General features: G+C 42.6%; 1 protein-coding gene across 1 annotated transcript in view; it reads left to right on the top strand.

Moving 5' to 3' along the window:
• LOC107295922 (E3 ubiquitin-protein ligase RNF213) overlaps positions 1–10643 on the top strand; it is a 31942-nt gene extending 21299 nt beyond the window's left edge. The window contains exons 10-19 of the mRNA XM_015825256.1: positions 557–808; positions 2335–2467; positions 4269–4352; positions 4721–4901; positions 4997–5198; positions 5552–5632; positions 7516–7713; positions 9084–9173; positions 9282–9460; positions 9559–10643. Coding sequence (XP_015680742.1) covers positions 557–808; positions 2335–2467; positions 4269–4352; positions 4721–4901; positions 4997–5198; positions 5552–5632; positions 7516–7713; positions 9084–9173; positions 9282–9460; positions 9559–9718 — 1560 coding nt within the window. The 3' untranslated portion in view covers positions 9719–10643. The remainder of the gene's footprint in view (positions 1–556; positions 809–2334; positions 2468–4268; positions 4353–4720; positions 4902–4996; positions 5199–5551; positions 5633–7515; positions 7714–9083; positions 9174–9281; positions 9461–9558) is intronic.
• Positions 10644–20618: the final 9975 nt, after the last annotated feature.

The raw sequence follows: 20618 nt of genomic DNA, 5'->3' as shown, positions 1-20618 counted from the left end.
CTCACCTACATCGTCCACAAGGGACGACTCGGGAACTCAACTCCTACCTCGGGCAGCTCACCTTTCCCCCTATGCCCAGGGGAAAGGTATCAAGCCGTTTGACAGCTGATGCAGGCTGTCAAAACGGCTTTTACGCAGAAACAGGCGGGAGCAGCAAACAGCTGCGTCCAGCGAAGGCGCCTGCCACCGGAAGTCTCGTTCCACCAGATATTGAGACACTTTTTGTACCTTAACAACATGGATTTAGTTTTTTATCTCGATCCAGAATTTGGCAAAAGCTGACCTTTTATATAGCTCTTATTCGGAATAGAGACCTAGGAGATACATTTCAGAACCACAGTTTTCAGCTATAGCTTTTAAGAAATTATCATTCAGCTTTTGAAAGCTCAGGATATTTGAGTTAAGAAAGTTACCAAGGTCAGTCACTCAAGTTATCATTACAGCTGTGCAGATTCCTGGGTGAATTCTATAATTCTGATATTGCTTTTAAAAAGTTGTTTTTATGCATTCTGTTTTTATGATGCCTGTCACACAACATGTCATGTTTTCTAAGCAGCTTTTGGATAAAGCACTTCTGGACTTGAATAAACAAATCAGTGAAGATGAAAGGCTTTCTTCCAACCCTGTAGTGAAAATAATTTATGGGGACCCCACAGTATTCCTATCCCGTCTTCCTAAGGACAATACTATACACTCCTCTCGGATATGGAGTTGCAAGAAGAGGATCTCAGTCGAGCATCTGGCTCACATTGTCCAACTGAAAGGTGGCAAGGATACTGTGCCCATCTTGCAGAAATTTTTGCAAAAGGTGAGCATGTCAATTACCAGCGGTCAGGTCATGGGATCTGTGAAACAGAAAATATGCATTGCTGGAATCTAGTTGTCAGCTGCTTGTCCTAATTAATTGTCCAACACAAAAATGTGTGTCTGCCGTCTCTTTTTGTTTTAGTTTTATTAATGTAACCACTTTGATCTAGGAGCAGAAATTCTTTTGTCAGCTGCTTGTCAAAAGCCGAGGTACATCAAACCATGCAGAAACTTTGAAATATTAACATCACAGCTGCAACATAAGAAACCTCTGCTGGTGTTTCTATAGCACTGTCATCCAGAGACCCAAATCTGTTCTAAACTTGGAAGGTGCCGAGTCCTGTCAGATTTAGATCAGGCTAGCTTTTTTTAAATTCATGCTTGCACATGTGAAATTAATAGTAAAACTTAATGATGGGACAAATACATGGTTGTTTGATCATTTACTTGCTAATCCAGCTGCTTTCTGGGTCATCCACAGAAATCCACAGAAATCACCTGCTTTATACCCTTGTAGCGGGATTGGGCAGGAATAAACTAAATCACAGAATCACTTCTCTTAACTGGATGTGGTGGGGGGAGAAATTATTGTTGTCTTATTTTTGATTAAGAGGGAAAAAATGTCATGTTAATTGCATGTGAATCTCTGTTGTGTGCATCAGACAATCAGTTGAAAACAAATCAACAATCTTGGCTACTACCTTTTAGTTAAAAGAAAGAAAGAAAGGGCCAGCTCTTTCTTGAGAGTGGGGATCGTCATCACAAATAATATTGCGTTATTAAGGTTGAATCAATGTAAAACTAACTTTAGCTCAAGAGATTTATTCACAAACATTGCACATTCTCCAGTGCCCATCTAAATGGTGTCCAACCCCATGCAGAGTTGCTCGAACAAGAGGTTGGACTAGAGGATCTCTAAATTTCTTTCCAACCCTATTATTCTATGTTCTGTGTTCAGAAGGTTTTTAAATTCACTTGATCTCAGCAACATTAAAGGGCAATGTGCATCTTCTGGCTAAAAAGAATTTACAATCTGAAAGCAAGTGTTGAGGACTGGGTTGCCAGTTGATTGCTTTCCCAAAGGTAGAACAAGGATAGAAAGAGGAACAATCAGTATTTGTGTTAATGAAGCGTAAGAGGGAACAAGTTCCTGTCTGAAATACTACATTTGTTGATGATGCAGCAGCTACTTATTATCACACACCTTTCTAAATTGTCAACAATATTACTTTCCCAGCTTCATGAACAAATTTCAGGATTTTTCAGAACAGAAAGTGAATATCTATTAATGTTGATTTATAGTTGATCTGTTAACCATATCCATGTGCAAAACCAGGAGCACATGCCCCCAATGCTGTCCCGCTTTTGAGAAAACCAGATTTTATGTATGCATATGTGTGTGTACATAAATTAACCTTATACAAACTAAATGTATAAAGTATGTATGGTATTCTTATTGGTAGTTAACTTGTATTAATTCCTAAAGACTTGGCTTCTACTTTCTGATTTGACCTTTTCTGCCTTTAGGAAGCTGAATTGAGGCAGGTGAAATTTCTGCCAGAAATTCTTGCTCTGCAGAAAGACTTGGTGAAGAGATTTCAGAACATCTCAGAAATTGAGCATCCCACAATTGAAGATTTTCTCAGCAGTTTTTCCTCAGGTGAGATTCTCCCGTGCTCTCTGGTTAGACAGCAAAGTTTAAGAGCATTAAAGTATTTACTTAATACCAAGCATATTTAGTAAATAAAGGTGTTTAGCTGATTGGAGAGTATTAATCTGTGCAAAGTCTGTGCTTACCAAGCGTTGCAAACCTCGGTAAGGAAAGGAAAGGAGAGGAAAATGGGATCGATCACAGTTGCTCTGAGCTTCCTCCTGTGTGCAGGAAAGGGATGCTTTGATACAGATGTAAGCAATCCCTTCTTCCTTCTGTATGGAAGGCAGCTCTTGAGGGCATCCAGGAGCTGAGTTCACAAAAAGGGCTTCCCCTGCCAGAAGCCTCCCTGTTGACCCCCACTGGCCTTCTGAGGATTTAGGAAGGAAACGGTCCGGCTTTTGGGCCAATGATGTCCCATGCTTTTTTTTTATCAACTTGATTACTGGCACAAATCATTTAAATTTGTCTTTTCTTCATTTCCTTGTTCTGTGATAGTACATCATCAGGACTGATGCAACCTAGATCAAACAAAGCTAGAATTTTGAAAATTCTCATTCAATGTGGGAACAGGTACATAAATCCCTCCTCTCCATTTAGCAGTCCTCCACTTAGGATTAGTTATTTAATGAGAGCAAAAAGGGCTGCCTGCTGAGAGAGGAGGGGAACTGCTTCGTTGGGCTGCAAATCTGGAGCACAGATCCTGAAGGTCTTGACCTCCACTTCTGCAGCTCTTTGGAGGAGTTCTCTTCCCTGCATGGGAGGGAGGGGAAGTCTTCTGAAGGGCTGCAGAAACAGAGATCAGATCTCAAGAGGTCTGAGTCTGTTTTTGTAGCTCTTTGAAATTCTCCTCTGTGCATAGAAGGGAAGGTAACTCTTCCAAAGAGCTACCAAAACGGAAGTTATACATCAAAGATCTGAGCCCCATTTCTGCAGCCCCTCAAACGAATTCCCCTTGCACACAGAGGTAACCCAAACTCCGGTGGGAAGGAGAAATGAACCTCAGATCCCAAAGTTCTTTTCCTGCAGCCAACCAGAGCACTTATCTTCTGCATATGGAGGGAAGATGAATTCCTCCAGCAGACTGCAGAAATGAAGCTTGATCTTCAGGATCCAGGCTTCATTTCTGCGGTCCACCACAGAGATTCCTTTCTGCACAGAGGTGGTGGTAGAAAGAATCCTGTGGCAGCCTGTATAAATGAAGGTTGGATCCTGAAGATCCAAGCTTTGTTTCTGCAAGTTAGTACAAGAGTTCCCTTCCACTCATGGAGGGAAATTGCTGGCCCTCCTTCAGCAGGCAGCTCTAGCACTCTGTCCACTTAACAACTTGAACAGTTGCTTAATGACCGCAACTGGGAAAGCTGGGATTGCAGTCATTGAACAAAAGGGGTCATGTGGGCGTCTTGTTTAATGACCATTTTGTTCAGCGACCAAGATTCTGGTCCCAATTGTGATCATAAATTGAGAGCTACCAGTAGATTATGCCTAAGGATAAAGACTTAATGGATTTCACGTCGTCCTGTTGGGGTGGTTAGGCATCTTCCCAGATTATAGATCTCTTTCTGAAGTATATACTAGCTAAATTAAACCTTTGACTTAAATGTCCCAGAGCTACTAGGGCCATTGGGGTTATCAGGGATGAAATAATACGTGTGACTGACAGCCATAAGAAATTGTGTGGCATTTTGTGCTGGATAGATCTTAGCCTGCTGCAGCAGAGTTCTTTTTATTATCTCTTTTTTTTTAATCAGAAAGCAACACATTTTGGCAATATCCCATCTGTTTTTATTCTGTTTCTTGCATTCTCTAGGAGGTGTCAGATTACTAATGAAAGGCAGAGTGGAAAAATTTCTGGATGTGTGGAACAAGCTCAGATTATCCATAGAAACAAATGGTGAGACTCAAGCTTACTTTATCAGTCAGATCAAATGGGAACAATAAGGGATTCCTTGATGCTACCAAAAGAAAAAAAAGCCATGTTTTATTATCTTCAACTGGCCTACAGACAGTAGCCCATAAAGCTGAAGCTGTAGCTTTCTAAAATTTGCTGACCTCATGCATCCTTGATCATTGGCCGTGCAGTTAGGGGTGGGGATGGGGGGGGGCTGAAGGAATTGTACATCAGCAATATCTTGGGGGGGGAAGTGTGATGGCAATAAATCATTATATAAGCCAAAAGTGATTCAAAAACAAAGGGGAGTATTCAACAGTAAGATGGCGTCTCTGTCTTGCAAAGTTTTATGGTTTCCTTCTCCCCTGCAGGTCAAATTAAGCTTCCTAAAGATTATTGCAGTTTGGACCGCACTGTGAAAGATCCATTTGAAATCCTTTTGCCTCGTCGGAGATGTCTAGGCCTTTGTGCCACATCATTGGTCAGCTACCTCATTCAGTTGCACAATGATTTTGTCAACACCATAGCAAATGATTCAACGGATGACAATAGGTATGCAGTTCTCTGTTCTCCCTGCAGCTGACAGATACTGCTGAGTAAACAGCATAGTTGGTTATCTCTTCTTTTCCCTTCTTACTTCTCAACAGATACTCTGTCAGCCCTGCTGAAGTGGCCGATCTGCACATGATCAGTTATGAAGTAGAAAAGGATTTGATCCCAGTCATTCTGTCCAACTGCCAGTATAGCGTGCAGAAAGGAGGAGAGGCCCTGCAGGAATTTGACCTGGAAAAAATCGAACAGCAAGTTGTCAGTAGATTCCTACAAGGAAAGCCCAGGATCACATTGCAGGTATGTGCACCGGGATCATATTTTCTTGGGGGGAAAAATAAAGGACAAACCTGAAAGGAGGCAAATCTGAAAGAGGAACATCAGGATTAAAAAAAGATAATTGTATATGTTTATAATTTTGCTTTACAGAAGAAAATTCAAGAGCAAAACCAAGAAAAGAAATACATAAAGCTGTCTGAAATAAAAGACTGTCCTTTTTAATAAAGGACATATGGGGACTGTCAGGATGCACCATAGAAATGTGAGGCAACTAGTTAGTGTTCCGGAGCCTGTGAGATCCAAACTGCTAGTCCAGAAGAGACTCTTACAAAGAACTGTTGACCAAGCATTTGCTTTGTTCCCTTTCTTAATAGGGCATACCCACACTGATACACAGATGTGACCAAAACTATGAGCATCTGTTCAGCAATATCAAGACAAAGCTGAAAACTCAGGTGAGCTTTTGAAAAGAGAAAAAGACAAGCAAATCTCATTGTCATTCCATTTTGTGCTTATTTACTTGATTGTAAACCATGGGGTGTTCAATATGCATTGCTTATAGGAAGGTGTGTGTTTACTGTGCTGGACCAGTATAACTCTGGCCAGAGCATATATTAGCTTAAGAACTGTGTTAGAGCATTTAGCATTTAAAGGGTTAAATGCTGTCTTCTTAAGAGATGGCTTCTAGGGATGTAGTCTAGTTGTTAGTCAGTCCTATATCTTATCTAGTCAGTGGGAGGGGCTTCAAGGTTTATGACAGGATGTCCTGGCTACGTACTAGGGTTGTAAAGCCTTTGCTTTAATCAAGCATCATGTACACATCGATTGGCATCCGTAATCATGCCTAGCTAAGATGGGGAATTATTCCTTTTTTACCTACGAGAATGGACAGATAAGCAAAGGACCGGATGTAGCTACTGCAAAGTAAGTCTCTGCTTAGAATTCCTGATTTTTGTTTAAAACCATTTCATGGAGTTTATGCTATCTGGATCAGAACTATAACGCATCTCAGTTCATGGTTCCAGAAAAGTAAAAAAGGAATAATTCAACTCTATACATCTGCTTGGCAAAAGTAAAAAAGGAGATATTATTACTCTCCATGCTTGGCAAAAAACTAAAGCTGTATTTTTAACTGGCTGCTTGCTAGCAACATTCCCAGAACTCCTACATATAACGCATGCATACATCTGCTTGGCTGGAGTAAGAAGGACTAAAAATAGGTCTCCGTGCTTTAGGAAAACAATTAAAGCTGTGCCTTTATGCAAAGGTGAAAAGAGAGACTTTAAACTGAAGCAAGCCTCTTCCCCCCCTTTCTTTCGCATGCAAACCGGCGTGATTAGAATGCCAGGAATGTGTTGCTGGGGAGTGAAGAGATGTATGTGTGTTGAAGGAATGCCTTTCCAACAGAAAGGAAGTAATTAAGCTCAAAGTAAATAGAGATAATTTACCTTCCCAACCAAAAGAGGTTGTCTTCTTGATGAAAGTAAGAAAGAATTCTGTTTGAGTTTGACTTGAGAAATTATTCAGAACTGGCTTAACAGACAAGCTAACAAAGGAATACCCCTTGTGGAGGCATCGCTTATCAGCCGGGTCATAAATAGGGCAATTAATTGCTATGACAACTGGCTCTTGCTGGGTGAAAGAGACCCCCTCCCCTTAAGATGCCAGCAGAGAAACAAATGATTCAAGCTTGTGTTAACAACATAGGCCAGACTAGTCACAGTGCACCCTGGTGGCCAAAGAGGGAACTTCGCTGAAGTCTCTACCCACCCAGACAGTGCACCCTGGTGGTCAAAGAGGGAACTTCCCTGAAGTCTTTACCCACACAGACAGTGCACCCTGGTGGCCAAAGAGGGAATTTCACTGAAGTCCTTACCCACACAGACAGTGCACTCTGGTGGTCAAAGAGGGAACTTCCCTGAAGTCTTTACCCACGCAGACAGTGCTTCCTGGTGGCCAAAGAGGGAACTTCGCTGTAGTCCTTACCCAGCTAGTGCGCCCTAGTGGTCAAAGAGGGAACTTCCCTGAAGTCTTTACCCATGCAGACAGTGCATCCTGGTGGCCAAAGAGGAAACTTAGTTAAAGTCTCCAGAAAATTTACTGTTCAGTTGAAGTAATTTTATCTATTTTATTTATCTTGGGAGTCTTACTTATTACTTAGTAGAAAAAACTTTGTATGGAGGTTGAGCAATGGTGAAAGCAGCAGCTTGCTTGAATATGTGTTCGGTTTTACATTGCTTACATGCCCTGAAGAGATGTCAGATGGCATAAGTGCCTTTTTTATAGAAAAGTTTTTCAGGAATAAAATACCAGTTGATCTTATCTCTTTCTATTACAGAGCTCTCTTTCAAGTTCTAAAATGGGCATGATCAGAGGGGACTTGGTATCATACACTGACATCTGTGATGCACTCTCGGTCACTGAAATTATTTTAGGATTCTTGGCTACAACTGGAGGTGACTCACATATGACTTTGACTGATTACACTGAAAATGTCCTGCGGATGAGCAATCAGATAAGTCTTCCAGTGATGAAGGTAAGTGCAGGGGATCAGAGGCTCATCTTTCATCTCTGCAAGAGGAAAGAGAAAAGCCAGTGAGGCTGAGGCTATATACTGTATGTGTAGCTCAGACTGAGAAAGGTAGCTGACATTTTCCTCACTTAGATCAGATCTGTACTATTCTGATCACTGAAAAAAGTTTCTAAACATGTTCATGAGTGGTAAATATCGGTCTTGAGATTATAGTAGAGAATTATCCTTTTAATTGGACTGTGATTTGGTAGTGTTCGGGTGGTGGAAAGGAAAAGCATAGTACGACTGGAGAGCTGAAAAAGATCCCTGATGGATCAAGTAAGTACATTTCAAACAGGTTATTTACTTACAAGCAATTTATAAGTAAAACAAATATATCCCACTGTTTCTACTGGCAGCCAATGGCCATTACCACATTTTAAGTAGTACTTTCTAGGATTTATTAAGCAAATTTCCAGGTTGACCAATTATAACAACTATAAGTAGCTTAACATCTCTGGACATAAAATAAAGAATAACACCCAAAAGATGTATCATCCAGAGGAAACAGTAGAGTTAAAAAACCGAATGCATAGAACATCTTACTTCTAAATGTGAAATTTCATTAATTCTTAAGTTCAAAGCTGGGCTTTTGAGTGCAAAACAGATCATTTTTAATTATTTAGAAAATGCTTGAAATATGGATGTTCTGAAATTTTGTTCCAGACTCAAACACTATTCAGAAGAATTCCGTTTAACAATTGGAATAGTTTGAAATCTCAAGATAGGAAACATCACTAAATTAATATTTGAAATGTTTCATGGCAAAACATTTTGTGCACCCCGGCTTCTAATTTTTAAATTATATTTGATCTTGCTGCTTATAGTTAAATGTAATATTATAATTAGTCCTGCCTTTTAAAATATCTACCTCTTTGTCTAGAAGACTACTGCCTTTACCAACTGGAGCATTGCTATAGTCACCTAGAAAAACCCCTTTCCATTGTTATAATCACCTAGAAAAACCTCTTTCTTCCCAGGATAGCCCTAGACTGGGCCAAGACATTATGGTGCCAGAGCTGTAATCCACAATATACAATCTAGGTACCCTTGCATTATAAGGTGTTGAGAGGCAGTGCGGAATGTTTGTTGTCCTTTAGCATCAGCTGTCTCATACAAGAGTTGAGTTTGGTGTTGGTCTGCACAGAATTTACATGAAAAAGGTTGGCAAGTGCTCTTCCCATTAAAAGATTTCTAGAATTTAGTAGAAAAGTTGGTATTAATATTTGGCTTTATTGCCTAAATGGCCATCCATGAATGCCATTTAGAAATACGTTTGCTTTATCATTTGCAAAATAACCTTTTATGTTTGTGTATGTTCGTGTTTCTTTTAGGCACTGAGCCGATGTCAGCTAAAGCATGCCATTTCATTGTGGCAGCTCCTTTCTAGTCATAAATCAGAACAGCTGCTGCATTTGAAAAAGGTAGGATGTGGATAAGGATATGCTCCCTAGACACTTTTTGTCACTGTTTTCTCTCCGCTCCCCGCTTAACTGTTTCTCTCCGTCTCTTCCTCATAATGTATTTTCCAGGATCCTTTTGGAGAGATCAGCGCAAACTATAAAGAGGAACTCACAGTGGATAATATCGATCTTCTCAAAGCTTTCCTCACCCAGACAGCGCTGGAGTCCTTCCTTCAAGAGTTGCATGAAATGATCATGCTGAAATTGAAACATGCCAGAACTGGAGAAGAGTACAGTCCTACGTGGAGGTAAGAGTGTGAGCAGCCCAATCCCTTTTAGAGTGAAATACATCCTGTTTTGCAGAGTATCTTATTGATTGGGGCTTATTGGTTTTCTTTTTTTCCAGCCTGAAAGAAGCATTTATTCCATATCTTGAAGGAAAAGGTAGCAGTGAGCTTCAGGACTTGGATGATATGTTCCCAGAAGATATCCAGGTTTCCCAGTGTATCGCTGCCTGGAAAATAGCTGCTACTCTTAAACAGGGTGGATGCGGTCCAGGAAATTAATCTAGACACTTTTCCACTCTTCCTCACTCTTCACTGATGAGCAGAGCAGTGTATTTAATTGTTGGTTTTTCTTTATACTTGTACAAAAAGAAAGGAAGGAGATAACAAATTTTTGCACTTAGGGTGATTCTAAATTAAAGGATTATGGTGCTATATGTGAATAAATAGTGATGCACAAACATAAAGGAGTTGGTGCTTTAGATAATGAAGGATTTCTAGAAAATACAAGTTGGATAGGTACACTTGATTCAAAGAAAAGTATTTTAATTGTTAACAGATTTCTGAAAGGACCATGTAACGTCTATAACTTTGGGTTTATAGACTTCATTATAAATTTTCCTCTTTAATCTATTTAGAATTGGCAGGGAGCAGAGAAACAATCTTCTTTCCCTCGACTTCCCTGGATTTTATAAATGCTACCAGTTGTCTTTTTTTTTTTAAACAGGAACATAATTTCTTTGTAATTTTCTTTTCTCATATACTGAATTGTCTACTTCTCTGAGACTACGTATTTGAGCAAGTAGATAGAATCCCAACCATGTTTTACTGATAGTCTGAATTGAATACTATATGAAACAGGCCATGAGATTGCGCTTTCTTTGATTTACTGATTTTTTTTTCTAAGCAGTTTTAGAAATTATTTTTTTTCCTCTTAAAAGATGCTCTAAATAAATAAAAAATAAAAGTTCCATTCTTTTTTAATAGTTAATTGACATTTGTATCAAGTTATGCATTAGGCATTGTCATTCCAGCCCTCTAGATCTTAAAGAAATGGAGTTTGTGTTCTTCCTTCGATTGTATGGGGATAATGTCTTAATAGAGGTAGCTATGCTGGCAGAGAACAGTATGCCTCCACTTTTTCACTATTCAAAAAATGCAATTTATAAAAGTTACTTTCTAGTCTTTTTTTCTTATAATAAAAATATCCTTGTTACAAAAGTGTTCAGACTACGTCCCTTATTACTTCTACAGCACCATACAATGTTATTACCTTTCTTGAGCTGGGGAACATGACAGTTTGGTTTTACTGCTTGACATTTAGTTACCGGTAATTGACATTTAGCAATTCACCAAGCTAAAACCGTTAAACAATTTTACCACAGATTTCTTCAAAGCAGGGAGTTTTACCTTACATCTCGTCGGTGCTATGTGAATGTAATCCATGAACAATAGATTTAACTTGTTCAGAGATTCTTTGTGTGAGAGGAACCTTCTATAAGAATTGGGATATCAACCACACATTCTAATAATCATTGGTGCAAAATAAAAGTCACCCAACCTGCCACCTGTAAGGAAAATTGGGAAGACGTTGCTCTTCATGTGTTCTAATGGTAATTTCTCCTTTCATTTTAGTTAATGAGGGGGGAATCTTTTCTCTGTTCGATGGTAATTTTTCCTGGTTTATAGTATGCCCAATAAAGTTGGTTCTTTTTCCTCCTTTATGAAATTCCCTTCATTGGGTTTTTTTTTTTACTTAAGTTTCCTGGACTTGTACTCTGTAAAATTACACATTCGGAGCTGCAGAACAACGAGATTTTCAGTTGCTAATTAGGAAACAGGAAATTTGTTTCCTCATGTGGGAAGTCAGCCCCCCCCCCCCCCGAGAAAGAAATATTTTTGGAAATATTTAAAAGACAGAATATATTTCCCTAAAGAATTTTAAAAGCAGAAACCAACCCCGCCCCCAAATCTCTCTGTCCCAAATAGAAACCAAGTCTGCCGAATTGCAGATGCGATAATCTTGTCAGAAAGACTCGAGTCAGGAAACTGGGATTAGGAAGAAAGATCGCTAGAATCCACAATCCCTCACAGCAAAAATCTAAGAGTCATCAGCCACAGCCACAGGGAAGCAGGATATGACCTTTGGGACATAATAGGATTAACCCACCACTATCAGAATACCAGAAAGGCATACTCAGACTCAGGTCAAAGTTCATGCCACAGGAACAACTCCAAACAAAAGGCTCAAGAAATATACAAACCCACTCCCTACATGTGCTTGTTCTCTTTTCTTCCAGAGCCATCTTTCTGTCTGGCTCTCCTCTTCAATAAACTGCAACCTTTCTAAAGCAGTCGCCATGTTGTTTATTCCTGGTGTTATGATTCCGTGCCAGCCTGTGATCCTGGTAATTGAGTCTGGGGAATCAGGAGGAGGAGGAGCCTGGAGAGCCATCAGAGTCTGAGGGAGGCTCTGATGAGCTGCAGGTCATACAAACTAATGAAGAGGCTGCTCCTTCCACTCTTGATCAAGCTGAGAGCCAGCTGTGCTGAGAAGCTGAGTCAGACTCGGAGGAAGCACAGCTGGAAAACCTCAGGGATGCTTCTAAACGTAGAGAGGTCACACGAGTGGACCGACTCGAGGGGAGGAGCGACTCGGGAGGAGGAGCGACTCGAGGGGAGCGACTCGAGGGGAGGAGGAGCGACTCGGGAGGAGGAGCGACTCGAGGGGAGGAGGAGAAAGCAGTGGAGCGACTCGGGAGGAGGAGAAAGCAGTGAGAAGCCACGCCTTGGAGGCTGCGTAACAAAAAGGGAATGTGTGGGCAGGGCTGGTTGCTGGAGGCAACCATTTGCAAAGAACTTCAGAGTCAAGAGATAATGGTCTGTTTATTTTGCTTGTGAGTTATTTTCTGTTTGACTTGTGCTCCGTTTTGCTTTTAGACAAGGTCTCCATTGGAAAAGTGTTCTGTTGCTTTTGTTTTCTGGGACAATTATCAGGTCTGTAACTCAAATAAAAAGGGTTTATTTTACAGTCTACTGTTAAAAGGGGGGTTGTCTTTGTGAAGTAACAAGGGCATACGTAGGCTGGGAGAGAACACCTGGCTTGGACTGAACCTTTTCTTTCAACGCTCATCAAACTAATTACCCATAGCTATTGCTAGAGAATGGGTGTAATTTCTGGATTTATTCACAAGCATGTTGAACACGAGTGGCTTTACACCAGAACTGACACATCTGGACTAAATCTGGAATAGTAGATGTTATCTAAAACCATCTCCCTGTTGCCATGTAGTTGTGCGGGTTTTTGCAATCCATATCTGGACAGCCTTAGCTAACCTTGGATTCCAAGCCAGCACGGTCGCTCGTGCCTCTGCCCTTCGATGCAAACAGGAAGCCCAAGGAAGGGACAGAGCGCCAGGTGTAATCGTGCAGGAGGAGCACCTGAAGCCCCAGGAAGTAGGAAAACCCAGGGCGCGGACGAAATGACGGATGGGATGGGAACAAGGGAGGAAGAAGGGGAAACCTTGCGGCACTGGGAGTGGTAAAACGCCAGCCGGGGGAACCAGAGATAAAGAAGGGCTCGGGAGATCTTCCTGCCACCGGGGAACCTGAGATTTGTATTTCTTTGAGCTACCGAGTCTGGCTTCGCCTCCTGGGTCCCTCGTGGCTGCAGAGGGATAGAGGGTACCTGCCTGCAAGCCGCCACTTACCTGGCGGGTTGGGAATGGGGAGGGAAGCATGGGGCTCTTGCTGAGCGGGAATTGCGATAACTTAAAAGCCCCCAGGCAGGAAGGAAGGCCGCTAGGGGCAACTGGCTGGACCCCCCCTGCCCTAAGCTGAAGAGGACTCGCTTCTACACAAGAATGCGAGCAGCCTGGAGCATGCAGAGAGGAGGCAGTGTGGTGCCTCCTTTCTGGAATTCGGGGCTACGGATCTATACATTGTCAGCTACTTTTTCCTGGGTTCTCTAGTAGGGCCAAGCTGAGATCTTGATTCGAAGGGAGAAAAAGGAAGGGGAGCCTGGCCAGCAGATACTTTTCTGTCACAGGAGCACACTTTTTCCTGTATTTCTCCCTTTGGAGTCCAGATCACCACACAGCCCTGCCTACAGTGACATTTAATCCACCATCTGAAAAAAAAGCCCATGAAATCCATCAACATTCTCCAGGGCATAGAACAAGTCAGTAAAAATCAAAAGTTGGAGCAGAGTCTTTGGAGAAAGATGCAGTTCAAGTAGAACATTTCAGCATAGAAAAGAGAGTATTTTGGGTAGAGAACCAAAGGATCACAGGATAGCGACACAATCTGATACAGCGTTAATGAAGATGGAGAAGTTTTTCTCTCTGTAGCTCAGTTCTAGAAGCTGAGATCATCCCATGAAAAATAGTGGGAGATTTAGAGAAGATGAAGAAAATACTGTAAGACACTTAAAACAAGTTGTTTGAGCTCTCCAGTTCCTGTTAGTCTCAATAAGTAGGTGGAAAGTCACAGGTTGTTCATATCTGGAGACCCACAGGATCCCTGTTTATGAATTGAGCAGTGGGATTATTGCCACCAGGACATTGGAGATTTTTAGCCCCAGTATAAGAGGCAATATGCTTCCACATACAGTTACTAGACAACTTGAGCAGGATACTGGGTTCATTTCTTATGGAGTCCCCACATCTGGTCAGCCACAGTGGAAGCTGAATATTGTATTTGACAGACTAGCAGATTCGTGTGGCTGTTTTTATATTATTCAGTGGATTAATAGTGGAGGATAGAATGGTGGCAAACCTATGGCACGTGTGCCACAGGTGGCACGCAGAGCCCTCTCTTTGGGCACCCGCGCCATCGTCCCAGTCCTAGGCCTTCAGCTGGGTTTTATAAAACACTTTCGCTTTAGGCTGCCGCCGTGTGCAAAAAAAAGTTCAATCAATCAATCAATTTCAACTTCTTGAGGGAAAAAAAGGTCTTGCAAAGTTGGAATTGATTGATTGAACTTTATTTTTAGTCCCATACAGCGGCGGAGGAAGTGACGCATCAGAGCTGGAAAAAAGGTGCTATGTGGTAGTGGGAGTGGCAAGAGCAGGATCCTCCATGCAAGGGGTGGGGTGGAGAAACAACGTGGCAGCGCTAGCATGGTGGTAGACCAGTTGCTTCCCTCCCCCTGCCAGACACCTGCCAAATCTGCGCAGGGTAAAGTTGCCACCCCTGCCCCCACCCAGATGCCCTTGCCTCCCCCAAGCCTTTTTTTAGTAACCTGCCTTTCAGCTGCATTCCGTTTTTCCATTCGCTTCTCATCCTTCGCCACGTGTTTGTGGGACTATCGGTTAAAAAAAAAGTTCCATGAGACTTTCTAATTTCTTGTGAGATCTCAAGAAGTTAGAAAGTCTGATGGAACTTTTTTTTTACCCATAGTCCCACAAACACGGTGAAGACTGAGAAGCAAACGGAGAAATGGAATGCAATTGAAAGTAAGGTTAGTAAAAAAACGCTTGGGGGAGGCGAGGGCATCTGGGCTGGGGCAAGCGTGGCAACATTACCCTGCATGGTGGTGGGAGTGTGGGGTGCGTGCCCTTCCCATGCCACGCCAGCCTCTGCAGACCCAGGGCGGCTGTGCTGGGGCGGCAGTGGGCTGGGTGTTGAGGTGGGGGCCAGCAGGCCGACCAAAGCAGCAGGTGGAGTGCTGGAGGCTCAGGGAGGGAGGGCACTGAAGTGGGCGGTCGGGCCATTGGCAAGAGCAACCTGTCTGAGCGGAAAGCGACCTCAGAACAAGTGGGGTAGGTAAGAAAAGAAATCCTCGCTCCCCCCCAGAAATTGCATTTCTTTCCTTACCTGACTCCCAGCAACGTGCCATTGCTCCTTTGCGATCCGCTGCCGCGTGCAAGGAAACGAAGGGTTTTTTTGGGAAAAAAGGTTAATCAATCAATTCCAACTTCTTGTGAAAGATTGCGAAGTTGGAATTGATTGACTGACCTTTCCCCGCCCCCCGAAAAAAACTTCCTTTGTTTCCTTGCACATGGCAGCGGCGGTGGATCGGGAAGGAGAAGTGGCAGCGGGAGAAGGGCGCTCTGCGAGGGTTGGGTGGGGGCGGCGGGAGCAGGACGTTCCATGCAAGGGTTGGGTCAGAGCGGTGGGAGCAGGACACTCCGTGCGATGGGTGGGTCAGAGCGGTGGTGGCGATAGAGTGCTCTGTTGGGATAGGGTGGGGAAAGTAGTGGCTGGCGGTGGGGCATTTCTCACTTTTTTTTCCCCCCTGACTTTTAAACCATTTTTAAAACACAAGAGTTGTGTCACGGAAAAGCCAACCCATGGCTGAATGGAATACGATGGCCTCCTTGAACTTACCATCTTACCGCGTGTCAATAACAACCGGACAAAACCCCCACCCCAGTGGTGGGATTAGAACCGGTACCTAATTTATTTTAAGTTCGGAGAACCAGCCCAGAAATGGCCAGACTAGCGTGCATTCATGTGCCTGCAATCCCTTCCTTCCTTGCAGCAAGAAAGGCGGTTGGATGCACGTGAATGCACGCTAGTCTGGTGTCTCAAAAAACCCCCCAGTTTTTTTCCTTGCTCCTGACAGTGAAAATCCTTCACCTTATCTGAGAGCGGGTTTTTTTTCTCCACTCGATGTTCGCTACCAGACTGTTCTACTTGATGCAGAATGGAAAGGATCCAAATTCTGCAGCAAGTAAACTTTAAAGAAAGTATTAAAATGTGGCAGAGAAAATCCTCTATCTTATGTGGGATCAGGGTTTTTTTCTCCACTCCCTTTGGCTGTTTGCTGCCAGACTGTCTGGCAACAAAAAGCTGAGAGAGGAGAATATTCTCCCCTTACGTGGGATGGGGAGGCTTTTTGCTGCCAGCAAGTAAACTTTAAAGTTTAAAAAGTATGGTAGAGAAAATCCTCTACCTTACGTGGAATGGGGGGGGGGGTTTCTCTGCTCTCCAAGGCTTTTTGTTGCCAGACTGTTTTACTTGATGCAGCAGAATGGGAAGGATCCACATTCTGCAGCAAGTAAACTTTAAAGAGAGTTTTAAAAGTATGGCAGAGAAAATAATCACCTTATGTGGGATCAGGGTTTTTTTCTCCGCTCCCCTTGCACACCTGGTTCGTTTACTGTTGGTAGTGTAAAAGACAGACAGTATCCACCTTTTCAGCATTGTCAAATCTAAGGCTGGTTGTACCTGTTGTCATTAGCTTTTCTTTATATTTAATTGGCATCCCATTTTTCGTCATTGTGCTCCTTGATTTCCAATGCTAGACCTTGCATATCATTTGCATTTTCTGTTATCAGGGTAGTGTCATCAGCATACCATAGATTATTGATGTTTGTTCCTCCAACTTTAAAGCCATCCTCTTCTAGCACTGCCCAGCTTATCCCTACAGTATATATAATCGCTATATAATCAAGATATAGGTTGAATAAAATTAGTAGTATCATCAGTTTCCTGAACTGGAACAATGTTTCATCTGGACTAATTTGTGAAGGATTTTACATGAGGACAATGAGATTTTCTGAGATTCCCATTTTCCTAAGGACATTTCACAACTTGTAAAAACAAGAAAAAAGTGAAGGAAATGATTGGTCCATTAGTGGGTAAAAGTGGCAAGAAGGTGACAAGCAACAGGGAGAAAGCAGAACTGTTTATCTCGTTTTTTGCATCTGTCTTTACACAAAGGGAAAAAATAGACCAACCTATCAAAAATAGTGCCATAAAAACCAGAATAGAAACACAAGTTAAGATAGGCAAGAAAATGGTAAGTGAGCACGTGTCCAGCCTAGACGAGTTCAAATCGCCAGGACCAGATGGATTACACCCCAAGGTTCTCAAGGAACTGACAGATATGATTTCAGAACCACTGAACTATATTTTTCAAAGATCCTGGAGCACAGGGGAACTACCAGAGGACTGGAAAAGAGCTGGTGTAGTTCCCACCTTCAAAAAAGGAAAAAAATGGATCCAGGAAATTACAGACCTATCAGCCTGACCTCAATACCTGGGAAGATCCTGGAAAAGATAATCAAACAATGAATCAGCGAACACCTAGAGGCAAACAAAGTCATTACTAAAAGCCAACATGGGTTTGTCAAAAATAGATCATGCCAGACAAATCTTACTGCATTCTTTGACCAAATGATAAAATTAGTGGATCAGAGGAATGCTGTGGACATAATTTACTTGGACTTCAGTAAGGCATTTGATAAAGTAGATCACAACCTACCTCTTGACAAGATAGAAAAATGTGGGTAGACAGCATCACCACCAGATGGATCCGTAGCTGGCTGACCGGCCGTACTCAGCGAGAGGTCCTCAATGGAACCACATCTACATGGAGGAAGTGTGTAGTGGAGTGCCCAGGGCTCTGTTCTGGGCCCAGTGCTCTTCAACATCTTCATCAACGATTTGGACGAGGGGATAGATGGGGAACTCATCAAATTTGCAGATGGCACCAAGCTGGCAGGAATAGCCAACACTCCAGAAGACGGGCTTAAGATACAGAAGGATCTGGACAGACTTAAACACTGGGCACTATCTAACAAAATGAAATTCAATGATGAAAAAAGCAAGGTTCTACATTTAGGCAAGAAAAACCAAATGAACAGGTATAGTATAGGGGGTACCTTGCTCAATAGTAGTAACTGTGAGAGGGACCTCGGAGTCCTAGTGGACAATCACGTAAATATGAGCCAGTAGTGTGCTGCAGCTGCCAAAAAGGCCAACACAGAGAAGAGCAACAAAGATGATTAGGGGACTGGAGGCTAAAGCATATAAGGAACGGCTGCTGGAATTGGGTATGTCTAGTTTAATGAAGAGAAGGAGGGGGGACATGATAGCAGAGTTCCAATATCTCAGGGGCTGCCACAAAGAAGAGGAAGTCAAGCTATTTTCCAAAGCGCCTGAAGGCAGGACAAGAAGCAACGGGTGGAACTAATCAAGGAGAGAAGCAACCTAGAACTAAGGAGAAACTTCCTGACAGTTAGAATAATTAACCAGTGGAACAACCTGCCTCCAGAAGCAGTGAATGCTCCAACACTGGAAGTTTTTAAGAAGAGAGTGGACAGCCATTTGTCCGAAATGGTATAGGGTTTCCTGCCTGAGCAGGGGGTTGGACTAGATGACCTCCAAGGTCCCTTCCAACTTTACTATCATTATTATTGTTATTGTTATTGTTGTTATTATTATTATTACTACTACTACTACTACTATTACTACTTGACACGGTTGACACAATCAAAGGCCTTTCTAGAGTCAATGAAGCATATACTGACCTATTTTTGGCTTTCTCAATTATCCAGTATGCATTGGCAATAATGTATTGTGTTGCTTGGCTTTTTCTAAAGCCAGTTTGAATATCTGGCATCTTCTTTCCATGTAGAGCTCTTATTTGCATTGAATGATCTTAAGAATTATTTTAGTAGCAGGTAATATTGAGGATATTATGTAATTGTTTGCACATTTGCTTAAGTCTCTTTTGATATGCAGAGTGACCTCTTCCAATCTATTGTCCACTATAGTGTGTTGATTCATCTAATCTTTTTGTGCTGAGCAATTAACAGCCACAGGTGGAAAAGATCATTGATCCCATAAGCAAAGAAGCTGAAGAAGGGAAGACTACAGTGATAAAACTATAGTCTGTGAAAAAAAATGATGCAAGTTTATAGGAGAGACTATAGTTGCTTCCAGGTTGCACAAAAAATGGCTCAAAATGGTGTTGGGAGCCAGGATGCCACATTGGAGCTTTCACACAAACTTCATTCCAACAGATTTAAGTTTTTAATTACTGCAAAAAAAAATACCAGTGTTTTCTTATAATCTGTTTCTATTCTTCATTTTTCATAAATATTGCAGAACTGATTGGAGAAGTGAAAGTTATTGCTATACCAGTTTCTATTTCCCTTTTCAACATGCAGTACTATTTCTCAACCATGCTTTCTATTGCAATTTTAAAAGTTGATCTTTTATTCAACAAAATTGGTTACTATTTGACCAGAGTCATGCATATGAGATGGGTGGCTGTATAAATCTGATCAATATGCTTACCGTGGAGGAAATAATATCTCAACACATACTTAGGATCAAAAAATCTATTCTCCCTTACTCTAAAATCAAATTTCTTTAGGAGGGGGAGGACATGTCTTGTCCCTGCTGTTAACAGCCAACTCTTTAGCAACATGTTGGAAATCACAGCGATACCTGTTTGTAGACGCCAATCTATCATGAAACAGACAGTAGTTAGATAAATTGTGTAAAACTCTGGTTGACATGTTCAGGTAACCCAGGAGTTTATTTCTGTGAACAAAATACCGTATTTATTGGCGTATAACACGCATTTTTTCCCCCTGAAAATAGGGGGCAAATGATGTGTGCGTGTTATACGCCGATATAAGATAATAAGCCCGGCAGTTGGGACCCACCCCTCCCGGAAGTCAATCAATCCTTGGCGGTTCTCCGTCCGGCCGCGGCTTTCCCCGGCCGGCTCCAGCAGTTCCGGCTGATTGCCGGCACGTGGCTGTTTCTCCCTGGCAGCCTCGGCCCCCCCAGCCCTGTAGGTGAGCGCCCGGCAGGGCGCAGCGTCGCCAGGCCTCCCCCCCTTGCGCGAGGCTTCTGGCGTTCCCCCTCACGTCTGGCTACAGCGGCTCAGGGTTTCCCGTCCCGGGCACGCCAGGCAGCGCTGCAGGGAACAGAGCTCCGCAGGCCGGGGCGATGCCGGGAACGAGCTGGGCGGCTGCGACGGCGGCAGGAACAAGCTGCTCGGCTGCGGCGGCGGCAACGGCAATGGGCCGGGTGGCTGCAGTGGCAGCGGCGGCGGCAGCAGCAGTCGGCTAGCGGTCCCCCAACCCTCACCCGTGAGTGGCAAGCCCTGTGGGGCTTGACAAAGAAAAGAGAAAGAGAGGAGAGAGGGAAAGAGAAAAAGTGGAAAGAGAAAGAGGAAAGAGAAAGAGGGGAAAGAGAGAGAGAAAGTTAGAGGAAAGAGAGGAAGAGAAGAGAAAGAGGAAAAAAAGAAACAGAGAAAAGAGAAAAAGAGAAAAAGAGAAAAAGAGAAAGAGGAAAGAGAGAAAGAGAAAAGAAATAGAGGAAAGAGAAAGAGAGGAAAGAGGGAAAGAGAAAGAGGAAAGAAAGAGAGAAAGAGGAAAGAAAGAGAGGAAAGAGAAAGAGAAGAAAAGAGGAGAAAGAGAGGAAAGAGAGAAAG

Source organism: Protobothrops mucrosquamatus, unplaced genomic scaffold (assembly GCF_001527695.2).
Source record: "Protobothrops mucrosquamatus isolate PMUCROS unplaced genomic scaffold, P.Mucros_1.0 scaffold2571, whole genome shotgun sequence".
Classification (NCBI taxonomy): Eukaryota; Metazoa; Chordata; class Lepidosauria; order Squamata; family Viperidae; genus Protobothrops; species Protobothrops mucrosquamatus.
The sequence above is the reverse complement of the archived record's forward strand: the minus strand, read 5'-3'. Positions and strand labels throughout refer to the sequence as shown.